At 42.3% G+C, this 12004-nt stretch overlaps 1 protein-coding gene across 2 annotated transcripts in view; it reads right to left on the reverse strand.

Annotated features, from left to right (window-relative positions):
• The window catches only part of capn15 (calpain 15), an 84446-nt gene that overhangs the window by 67342 nt on the left and 5100 nt on the right, over positions 1-12004 (reverse strand). Inside the window, exon 1 of one of the 2 annotated variants that reach the window (XM_036946490.1) lies at positions 6780-9496. The exons of the other annotated variant lie outside the window; for it this stretch is intronic. Within the exon in view, the coding sequence (XP_036802385.1) occupies positions 6780-6958 (179 nt within the window). The 5' untranslated portion in view covers positions 6959-9496. Of the gene's footprint in view, positions 1-6779; positions 9497-12004 lie in introns of those variants that run through there. 2 annotated transcript variants of the gene reach the window in all.

Below are 12004 nucleotides of genomic sequence, written 5' to 3' on the forward strand. Positions count from 1 at the left end.
TCTGCCAAAAAACACATTTTGATAAAATAAATACAAATAAACGTTCAAATACCTCTCCTGTAAAGTAGTGACATGCGACATATGGCTAGCCTCTTGAAACAGGTCACATTTGGCCTTGTTTCAGGTAATTGTTCTGCTGAAAAGTGAATTTGTCTCCCAGTTCTGTTGGAAAGCAGACAACCAGGTTTTCCTCTAGGATTTTTCCTGTACTTAGCTCTATTCTGTTTATTTTTATCCTAAAAAAAAAACTCCCTAGTCCTTGCCGATGACAAGCATACATACCCATAACATGATGCAGCCACCCCCATGCTTGAAAATATCAAGAGTGGTACACAGTGATGTGATGTGTTTGATTTGCCCTAAACATAACACTTTGTACTCAGGAAATATAGTTCATTTCTATGCCACATATTTTCATTTTTATTTTTGGGCCATATTGCAAACAGGATGCATTTTTTAGAATATTTTATTATTCTGTAGAGACTTTCTTCTTTAACTCTGTCATTTAGGTTAGTATTGTGGAATAACTACAATGTTGTTGATCCATCCTCAGTTCTCCTATCACAGCCATGCAACTCTGTAACTGTTTTAAAATGTCACCATTGGCCTCATGGTGAAATCCTGTTTCCTTCCTCTCTGGCAACTGAGTTAGAGAGGACACCTGTATCTTTGTAGTGACTGGGTATATTGATACACCACCTAAAGTGTAATTAATAACTTCACCATGCTCAAAGGGATATTCAATGTCTGCTTTTTTTTTGACCCATCTACCAATGTGTCCTTCTTTGTGGATGAATCTGTGTTTGAAATTCGCAGCTCGACTGAGGGACCTTACAGATAATTGTATGTGTGGAGTACAGAGATGAGGTAGTCATTCAAAAATCAAGTTCACGCGACTTGTTAAAAAAAAAGTTTTACTCCTGAACTTATTTAGGTTTGTCATAACAAAGGGATTGAATACTCATTGACTCAAGACACTTCAGCTTAAAAAAGTAAATTCATTTGTAAACATTTCTAAAAATATAATTCCACTTTGACATTATGGGGGGATATTGTGTGTAGGCCAGTGACACAAAATGTATATTTAATATTTTTTTTTTTTTTAATCAGGCTGTAACACAAAATGTGGAAAAGGTCAAGGGCTGTAAATACTTCCTGAAGGCTTACGTTTCTGTAGAGACCTGTTACCATCATAGACCCAGGCAAAAAAAACAACCATTGAATGCATAGCTAGTTTAAGTGTTTAGTTCATGTGTGGGTTGCTTTCTTAAGCAAGCCTAAATCTGTGATTAAAGCGAAGTGAAGAATACTGATTTAGTACACGGACCCTTCCCATGACCAATGAGTCACTGCTGGGAGAAGCTGAATAAAAAAAAATTGACAAAGACAGGACAGTTTGCCAATTTTCAGGGGCTGGAAAGAAACAGCCCCTGAAAGAAAGAGCCCAGTGTGTTACAGGAGGACACTAGAACTACTTTTCGGGGACTAAACCCTCGACATGAATCAGCAAATTTAAGCTGAGCTGTTGTTTTTATATTTCATCCTCTGCCACGGCTCAGCTAGGCTTGCCTAACCTCGTTAGACTCATGCAGAAATGTGTATGTGTGTGGGGTGAGAGAGAGGGCGACGGTGCGCTCCAAGCATCATTATACATTGCTCCTCAAAGCCATGTTGTTAGAGGATCTGTGTGTGAGTGAGTGCGTTGTGTGTGTTGTGTGTGTACGCAGACCCTCTTTGCTACCAAAAGCAGTGTTACGTGAGCATGTGTGGTGAGATGTGCATGTATGTGTGTATATGAGCTCAGCTGACTGAGGCTCGAGTCTGATTGGTGATGGAGACAGAGGATTGTTGCTATGGAGATGCCCCTGAACACAGTGTAAAAGGGTCTCCTGAAACAATAAAGGGGTTCAAATCAAATCAAATCTTATTTGTCACATGCGCCGAATACAACAGGTGTAGTAGACCTTACCGTGAAATACTTACTTACAAGCCCTTAACCAACAATGCAGTTCAAGAAGTAGAGCAGGTTACCTTAGCATTCTTGGGCACAGGGACTATGGTGGTCTGCTTAAAACATGTAGGTACTACAGACTCGGTCAGAGAGATGTTTAAAATGTCAGTAAAGACACTTGCCAGTTGGTCCACGCATGCTTTGAGTACACGTCAGAGCCGGTGTAGTAGGTTTCGATCTTAGTCCTGTATTGACGCTTTGCCAGTTTGTTGGTTCATCTGGGGGCATAGCAGGATTTCTTGTGAACGTCTGGATTAGTGTCCCGCTCCTCGAAAGCGGCAGCTCTAGCCTTTAGCTCGGTGTGGATGTTGCCTGTAATCCATGGCTTCTGGTTGGAATATGTACATACGGTCACTGTGGGAACGACGTCGTTGATGCACTTATTGATGAAGCCGGTGACTGAGGTGGTATACTACTCAATGCCATTGGATGAATCCAGGAACATATTCCAGTCTGTGCTAGCAAAACAGTACTGTAGCGTAGCATCTGATCACTTCCGTATTGAGCGAGTCACTGGTACTTCCTGTTTTATTTTTTTCTTTTAAACAGGAATCATGAGGATAGAATCATGGTCAAATTTGCAAAATGGAGGGCGAGGGAGAGCTTTGTAATGCGTCTCTGTGTGTGGAGTAAATGTGGTCTATCGTTTTTTTCTCCTCTGGTTGCATGTGACATGATGGTAGAAATTAGGTAAAACGGATTTAAGTTTGCCTACATTAAAGTCACTGGTCACTATGAGCACTTCTGAGTGAGCATTTTCTTGTTTGCTTATGGCCTTATACAGCTCGTTGAGTGCAGTCTTAGTGCCAATATTAGTTTGTGGTGGTAAATAGACAGCTACTAATAATTTAGATGAGAACTCTCTTGGTAGATAGTGTGGTCTACAGCTTATCATGAGGTATTCTACCTCAGGCGAGCAATACCTCGAGACCTCTTTAATATTAAACACCGTGCAACAGCAGTTATTGACAAACAGACACACAACCCGCTTCTTGTCTTACCAGACGTAGCTGCTCTGTCCTCATTCTTACAAAGGCACTCTGCCCTCCTCCCCCTTTTTCGACGATTTGATGACAGGGATTTGGGCCTTGTCTCAACAAAGCAGTATATCCTTCGCGTCGGACTCATTAAATAAAAATCTTTGTCCAGTTCGAAGTGAGTAATCGCTGTTCTTATGTCCAAAAGCTATTTTCCATCATAAATAGCAGCAACATTAAGTACAACATGAGTTACAAACAATGCAAAAAAACAAACAAAATAGCACAGTTGGTTAGGAGCCCGTAAAACAGCAGCCATCCCCTCTAGGGCCATTATCAGTATCTGATGATGCAAACCGACACTGTCAAAGCTATTATTATTGGGGTGGCAGGTAGCTTAGTGGTTAGAGCGTTGGACTAGTAACCGGAAGGTTGTAAGATCGAATCCCCGAGCTAACAAGGTAAAAATCTGTCCTTCTGCCCTGACAAGGCAGTTAACCCACTGTTCCTAGGCCGTCATTGAAAATAAGAATTTGTTCTTAACTGACTTGCCTAGTTAAATAAAGGTAAAATCAAAGATTATGGACACCAAAGTCATCCAAAATTCCACGACCGTCACCGCCCTACCTATAAGACCTCTCCAAGAGATGGTACAGTTTGACTTAACTGAGGGGCAGCAGCAGAGTAAGTATTGACAAGCTCAGACAATAGTAGTGAGAGATGAATGAGCTAGAAAAGGCCAACACTGAATAAATAATGACATCCATTGTAAGGACATTTGATAAGTCTTCAGAAAATCAATAACCAACAACCGGACTTGATTCCCCCGGTGACTCAGCAATAACATCAATACACCGGAGGAGGAAGCCGATAGCAGCTCCACTGTTCTCCTTCCCGGAGAGCTGACATTCAAACCTATAAGCGGGAATGAAAAAGAAAGAAACATGTCTTTCCCGTAGCTCCTCTGAAGGCAGTAGACTAATCACAGAAAGTTGGAGCCACCTGTTTCAATTATCATGAGCTAAAAGGTAAAAACTGGTTATTCAAACTAGCTTGTCCTTTCACATTATTGACTAGCTAGGCCTATATCCTCAATCATTCAAAACTCAGACTCAAAGAGTGGCATAATCTAGGTGGGGAAATATTCAATGAAAGCACATCCTGCCCACATGACAAAACATCAGGACTCTTTCAAACAGCAAGCGGCTTCTGAAACCATGCTTCGTCCGGTTTCACATTCACTTCCTTCTTGGAAAATGACCGGGCCTCTAACGCTAACCCCCCCTAAGCTAACAAGATGTTTAATGAGACTGGCGAATCCTCCAAGGTTTTATAGACTACAACACCATTAATTACACGAGGCGGTCGGTCAGTTTGCAGGGAGGACTCTGCCATCTGCGCAGCGGCGGCCATCTGTTAGTGGACGGCAGGTACCGACAGAGGTCAAACAACAGAGCCAGGTGTAGCGAGTGTTCGCAAACTAAGGTGACAGCATGGAATCAACAGTTGTCTAGTCTGGGAGCCCTCCAAAGTATTTGCCATAATACAGTGGGGCAAAAAAGTATTTAGTCAGCCACCAATTGTGCAAGTTCTCCACCTTAAAAAGATGAGAGAGGCCTGTAATTTTCATCATAGGTACACTTCAACTATGACAGACAAAATGAGAAAAAAAATCCAGAAAATCACATTGTAGGAGTTATGAATTTATTTGCAAATTATAGTGGAAAATAAGTATTTGGTCAATAACAAAAGTTTATCTGAATACTTTGTTATATACCCTTTGTTGGCAATGACAGAGGTCAAACGTTTTCTGTAAGTCTTCACAAGGTTTTCACACACTGTTGCTGGTATTTTGGCCCATTCCTCCATGCAGATCTCCTCTAGAGCAGTGATGTTTTGGGGCTGTTGCTGGGCAACACGGACTTTCAACTCCCTCCAAAGATTTTCTATGGGGTTGAAATCTGGAGACTGGCTAGGCCACTCCAGGACCTTGAAATGCTTCTTACGAAGCCACTCCTTTGTTGCCCGGGCGGTGTGTTTGGGATCATTGTCATGCTGAAAGACCCAGCCACGTTTCATCTTCAATGCCCTTGCTGATGGAAGGAGGTTTTCACTCAAAATCTCACGATACATGGCCCCATTCATTCTTTCCTTTACACGGATCAGTCGTCCTGGTCCCTTTGCAGAAAAACACCCCCATGCTTCACAGTAGGTATGGTGTTCTTTGGATGCAACTCAGCATTCTTTGTCCTCCAAACACGACGAGTTGAGTTTTTACCAAAAAGTTATATTTTGGTTTCATCTGACCATATCACATTCTCCCAATCTTCTTCTGGATCATCCACATGTTCTCTAGCAAACTTCTGACGGTCCTGGACATGTACTGACTTAAGCAGGGGGACACGTCTGGCACTGCAGGATTTTAGTCCCTGGCGGCGTAGTGTGTTACTGATGGTAGGCTTTGTTACTTTGGTCCCAGCTCTCTGCAGGTCGTTCACTAGGTCCCCCCGTGTGGTTCTGAGATTTTTGCTCACCGTTCTTGTGATCATTTTGACCCCACGGGGTGAGACCTTGCGTGGAGCCCCAGATCGAGGGAGATTATCAGTGGTCTTGTATGTCTTCCATTTCCTAATAATTGCTCCCACAGTTGATTTCTTCAAACCAAGCTGCTTACCTATTGCAGATTCAGTCTTCCCAGCCTGGTGCAGGTCTACAATTTTGTTTCTGGTGTCCTTTGACAGCTCTTTGGTCTTGGCCATAGTGGAGTTTGGAGTGTGACTGTTTGAGGTTGTCTTTTACACTGATAACAAGTTCAAACAGGTGCCATTAATACAGGTAACGAGTGGAGGACAGAGGAGCCTCTTAAAGAATTCTCACAGGTCTGTGAGAGCCAGAAATCTTGCTTGTTTGTAGGTGACCAAATACTTATTTTCCACCATAATTTGCAAATAAATTAATTAAAAATCCTACAATGTGATTTTCTGGATTTTTTTTCTCATTTTGTCTGTCATAGTTTAAGTGTACCTATGATGAAAATTACAAGCCTCTCTCATCTTTTTAAGTGTGAGAACTTGCACAATTGGTGGCTGACTAAATACTTTTTTTGCCCCACTGTACGAGCTCCCCAAACAACCCGGCGAGAGAGTTTGTGTCCAGGTCACTCCATGGGTGCAATCAACTTGGCACACTGATCCAATCAGCTTTTCCTCAAATTCGGCACATAGAGTTGAAGAGGGAGGTACTAAGAGGCGGGATTGTCAGATGTCAAATCCAGCTTAAGTGGATTTTGGATATCATATTGGATATAAAACATTAAAGTGGAACTATGATTAGATCAAATTTGGTGGTGGAACAATAGTTTTGATTGGATAATATTTTACCAGATTTAATGATACTGCAATATTGTCAGTGCATGTAAAAATATTTTATTGAAAAGGCTTGAATATGACATAATAGTCTACAGTAAATCTGTATAGGGCAGCGGCAGGTGTTGGATTTAGAGTGGATCTGAGTGCTCTGAGAATTGCCACACTAAAAATAACAAAACACCCTTAGGATACCACTCAAAGACAACACACAACACCTATCACAATGTTGTGATTTGCACAACAAAGCTACCTGTCCTTTATTCTCACTCTTTCTGCTCCCGGTAACAGCAGTCCCTGTGTAATACAAGCCCTAGTGTTACAGAGCATGGCCAATTTCTCTCCTTGCTGCCCATCAACAGGCCTGACCAGTCTGGCCCTCTCGCCAAGATGCAGTGGACTGAGGAGTGAAGTGTTGGCTCTTACCTGCGCTCTCTGTGTGGAGGTGGCAGATGCTGCTGGCGCGTAATGAAGGTGGTGCCCCACACAGGACTGCTGTGGCTGTTCCTAAGCCAGCCCATAGGAGGCGACGACGGGTACGGGGTGCTCCGGAAGCCGTGGTCCGACTCGGTCTCCGCGGTGAGAGAGGAGGCAGAACTCCCCATCCTCCTTTTGCAGTCTACTTGGGGTTCTCACCCTTTGAACCCGCAAAATGTGCGGGATGGGGAGGAGCGGAGTGACAGTGCCTTGTGTCTCAATCTCTCTCAGGCTTACAGTTTAAGGGTGGGGGATGGGGGAAACTAGGGCTGGGTGAAAACCCTGCTCATGTGTTCTCAATCCTGACAAATTTCCAACTGGCACAATTCGAAAAGCAAGCCCCATTTCAAAAAGGGATGGATTTCATCCTGTGAAGTGACTCCAAGTGTGCTTGAAGATGGCTATACCCCCCCAAAAAAATCTAATAGAAAGGCAATAATGAGGAAATCAAAGCGAGGGTATTCAAAAAACAAGTGAAACACGACGTTTCAAACTCCAGATCAGGGTGGATTTCCCACAGCGAGGAGGAAGTGCTCAATACAAACTGTAATTGCTTGCCTCGGGCACTGATTCCAATTTGACACTTTCTCCAGGAAATAACTCACACTCCTCTCTTCTCTGTAGTGGGTACCAATTTTTCCTCTGTCGTAGACTTGTAGGCCTCTTAACTAACTCTCTGGGCCATGTTGTCTGGAGTGTCATTCAACTATTCCTTCTGCACTATTTGCAGTGTTCCTCCCTCGCGTATGCAGTCTCATGCCTGATCCATCATGCTTGAACCCTTTGTCTCACACAGACACAGGCAGTGGAAGGAGCACACACAAACATGACCGGGTCCTCCGTCAATCGACATCTCTGAGATAATATGGCACAGTTGAGGCACTGGAATGTTTTTTTGTTTGTTGACAAAAAAGGAATCAAACATTTTTACCAAAAAAATGAACTGAAAAGTGACTGGCAGAGGTCTGGGGCGTTGGTTTCGGTTTTGCTTAAGCCAGAATTAATTCATGTCAAATTAAAGGACAAACCATGACATGGATAACAAACCAAGTGATTTTGCTATTGTCAAATAGGAGGTTATTTTTGTTATTTATTTATATGGCTTTGAATAAGCTTTTAAATCAAAAGAAAATCTGAATACACTAAACCAATAAGTCCTTTAATTTTGTATTATTTTTTACTGTAATGTTTATCTGAGAAGCACAGTCTCAGTCTACTGTCTCAGTTGACTTGTAGTCCCGAGTGATTCTCTGTGTGCAGGCACTGCTGGAACACTGACTGAAGCTCTGGTATCCAAAGCTCATCTTTCACATTTCGACACTTGCCCACAGCTGCTAAATCGGATTACCCAGAATATTGCTCAAATCACCCCGTTGCATTTCTTAGTGGCTGAAATGTGGGATACTGAGTGCTTACAAAATGTCGCACTCTTCACAACTGAGGCAATGTCCCGAATAGCTATTATAACATGAAAACAAAAATGAACTTCGGGAACTGAAATTGAACAAAACCCAAACAACGTGTATGCAGGCCTACATAAAGCGCAGGGGAGAACACGAACAACACATAATGAAATATGGCTAATGTTCCTAGGCAGTCCCAATCCAAAGAGAAGTTATACTAAATATTCGACACGTGCGACCTTTATAGCGGAGTGTCCCGTTATGGTCTGCAGTCCTTTGCCAGTGCGTCCACCGTACGAAACGCGAGATGGTCCCGGTTTCCGTCCCGCAGTCTGGGTAGCCTATTCGCAGCTTTATTTTTAGTCTGATCCCATCGATGATGCAGCGGTCTGGTGGTTCATTTGTATACAGTAGGCTTTATGTGTGCCAACCTGTCATAGCGAGGAGGCTAACTATGCCAGGGGAACTACGATGGTGCATTCCGGTGCAATGAAGACGTGAAGTCTAATTATATGCACATGCATGTTTTATTCCCATGGAGACAAAAACTGTAGCCTGCCTGGTGCCTCTAACACGCGAATACAATACCACACTTAATTGATTCAGTCTCACGTATATTCATTATCGACATAAAAAGCTATGTAAAGGCTCACAGCCTATCACTATCAAATGAGCTGCGCCAATAGTGAAGATTAAACATATTTCATTCATGCCAATACAGTCTTGCTTATTACAATGTAGTTAACTACAATGTAAAGCGTTGCCTACAAAGGCATTTAACAATGTATCGAATTACCGTCAGTGCCAGGGCTGCAAAACAGAGGCGAATTCAGAATAAACCATGTAGGCTACAGTTGTAGCAATCTGCCAGTTTCCAGTGACTAACTCCGGAGCTGACTAAATTGTATTGAGGGCAGGGACTCATCATGCCAGAGCCGACATATCAGACTATTAAAAACGTGAAAATGGTACTAAACAGTCTCATCCAGAATTGATTTTAGACTCAAATTCCACAGTCTTCTGCCCGGTCCATTCTCGTGCGCTCATAATTCCAGTGTTTTATGATGCTGATCCTCTTTGACTTCTATTAGGAAACATCCTCGCTTCCGCCCCGTCGTCGCTTCAGAAATAAATTACTACCCATACTGCAATGCTCCATCCTGGACCCACTGTATGTTTTGCACCGGGGGCTGTTTTCATTGCATTACATTTAAAAATATATATAATTCTCCCTCTCTGATAAGTGCAGCGGATGCAGATGCAATCTCTTCTTAACAGAGAATGACAGCGAGCAGCGCGCAGGCGCATTAGGATGTTGGCAGAGAAAGTGAAAGGCTTAATTCAAGAGATCAAAACTGATAAATACGCTCCATCAAGTGTTACTCAGTAGCAGGACTGATACTGTCAGTGTTGTGTTCAAAACCACCTAAAACGAGCCCGATTCAAGACCAAGACCGGAGTAAATGGAGTCCAAACCAAGACCGGAGATGTTGTGTCCATATTTCAGAAGAACATATGGATTCTTCAGACATTCAGAATGCTGAACAAAATGCATGCTGAGGGCAAATAGAGAGCCACTCTACAAATTACCACTAACCCAAACAGGTCTATAACATACTGAACAAAAATATAAAACGCAACATGTGAAGTGTTGGTGTCATGTTTCATGAGATGAAATAAAAGATCCCAGAAATGTTCCATTTGCACAAAATGTCATGCAAAAATGGGTTAATCCATCCACTTGACAGGTGTGACATATCAAGAAGCTGATTAAACCGCATGCTCATTACACATGTGCACCTTGTGCAGGGGACAATAAAAGGCCACTCTAAAAATGTGCAGTTTTGACACAGAACACAATGCCACAGATGTCTCAAGTTGAGGGAGCATGCAATTGGCATGTTGACTGCAGGAATGTCCACCAGAACTGTTGCCAGAGAATTTAATGTTAACTTCTCTACCATCAGCTGCCTCCAATGTAGTTTTAAAGCAGTACATTCAACCGGCCTCACAACCACAGACCACGTGTAACCACGCCAGCCCAGGACCTCCACATCTGGCTTCTTCCCTTGAGGGATCGTCTGAGACCAGCCACCTAGACAGATAAGGAAGCTGAGAAGTATTTCTGTCTGTAATCAAGTTTTTCCCAACAAAAAGCCCTTTTCTGATTGGCTGGGCCTGGCTCCCCAGTGGGTGGGTGGGCCTATGCCCTCCCAGGCCAACCCATGGCTGTGCCCTTGCCCAGTCATGTGAAATTCATAGATTAGGGCCTAATTCTTTTCAATTGACTGATTTTCTTATATGAACTGTAACTCAGTAAAATCGCTGAAATTGTTGCATTTATATTTTTGTTCAGTATAGATAAAAAGACAAAATATGATATAACTTCCCCGGTCTTCCCTTACTAATAGTGACTGTGCAACTTTCAAACTATTTCCCTGATTCTTCCCTTCCAAGAAAATTCTGACAAGCCCGACAAAGTTTGAGGATATTTTTCAATGAAAGTAAAGGACAGTAATGTTACGAGTAAAGTAGGAAGCCCAAGTTTCAATAGGCCATAAAAAAAAAATGTGTCATGAAAGGAGCATGGACATCTGGCCAGGCGAAGAAGTTTTATGCACTGACTGAATGGATGCTGAAAATGTGTATGTGACAATATATATATATACTGTATATATATTTTTTGTACGTTTTTTTTTACTCTGTTGGTCCCGGGAAGAAATTACGGTCCTCACTGTCCGAGACCGTGTATAGAAAAGTACAAATGTGTCCGACACCGAGACACACAATATGTGATCTCGAGACCGGACTTGAGTACGATAACACTACATACTGTAGCCTATTTGTATTATTATATGATAATTACAGGAGGCTAAGCTACTTATCATAAACTGTGAAAGTGAAAGGAGAGGTATTAAAGCTCAAAAAAGTATTTAAAAAGGGAAAACGGCTTTCATGTGTCAATAAAGGGTTAATAAGCCAGTGTGGAACAGCACCACCAATCACTGCTCAACTGTCCCTTCACATTGCTGAGATAAGCCTTCAACTTCCCGAATCTCCCTTTCTTCCTCTTTCCACTCCTCTCGCCCTTTATTCTTCCCTCCATACCACTTTGACCTCATTCCTCCCTTCCTCTCTTCACAATATTCCTTGGTAGAAAACACTGAAAAAATGATAGGCCTACAGTGTATATTTTAGACTACCTCTAAGACACAACAATTGCACTCCAGTCTGGTTTCCACAGCAAAACAGTGGGTAAATCATTAGCTACATAGCAAGCAATAGGAAGCAGCACACACAGTCCATTCACCATTGCAACACATAGGCCATTTTGTTTAATAGAACAGGGAGTGGTGAATTGGCTGGCCCATACTTGTCTGATAACTAGAACTGCGTGCGTGTGTACCTGGCAAGGAAAGGTAGAAGGCCTCTTCCTGTTTTGTCACACATGTTGAAAGAAGAACCCAAACTGGTCCGACGAGTCAGAACTACTGGATCATTTACATAGTAAAGCTCTACTGTATGAAATGTAATAATATAACACTATTGACATTGGTGTTGATCAAAAGCTATAGTCTATAACACACTTCCCCCATTTTACTTTCAAATCTATGTCAAACAAAGTTTAACAAACCACACAACTCTATGCACAAGGACTACTTCTAACAAGTTCCAATGAAAAATGTACAAAAACGAATTGCGTGGAAAAACTGAAGATGCAAACCATGGCAATGGAATTACAGTTAAAATCTATCTCAGGTTTTTATTTGG

This window comes from Oncorhynchus mykiss, chromosome 16, assembly GCF_013265735.2.
Source record: "Oncorhynchus mykiss isolate Arlee chromosome 16, USDA_OmykA_1.1, whole genome shotgun sequence".
NCBI lineage: Eukaryota > Metazoa > Chordata > Actinopteri > Salmoniformes > Salmonidae > Oncorhynchus > Oncorhynchus mykiss.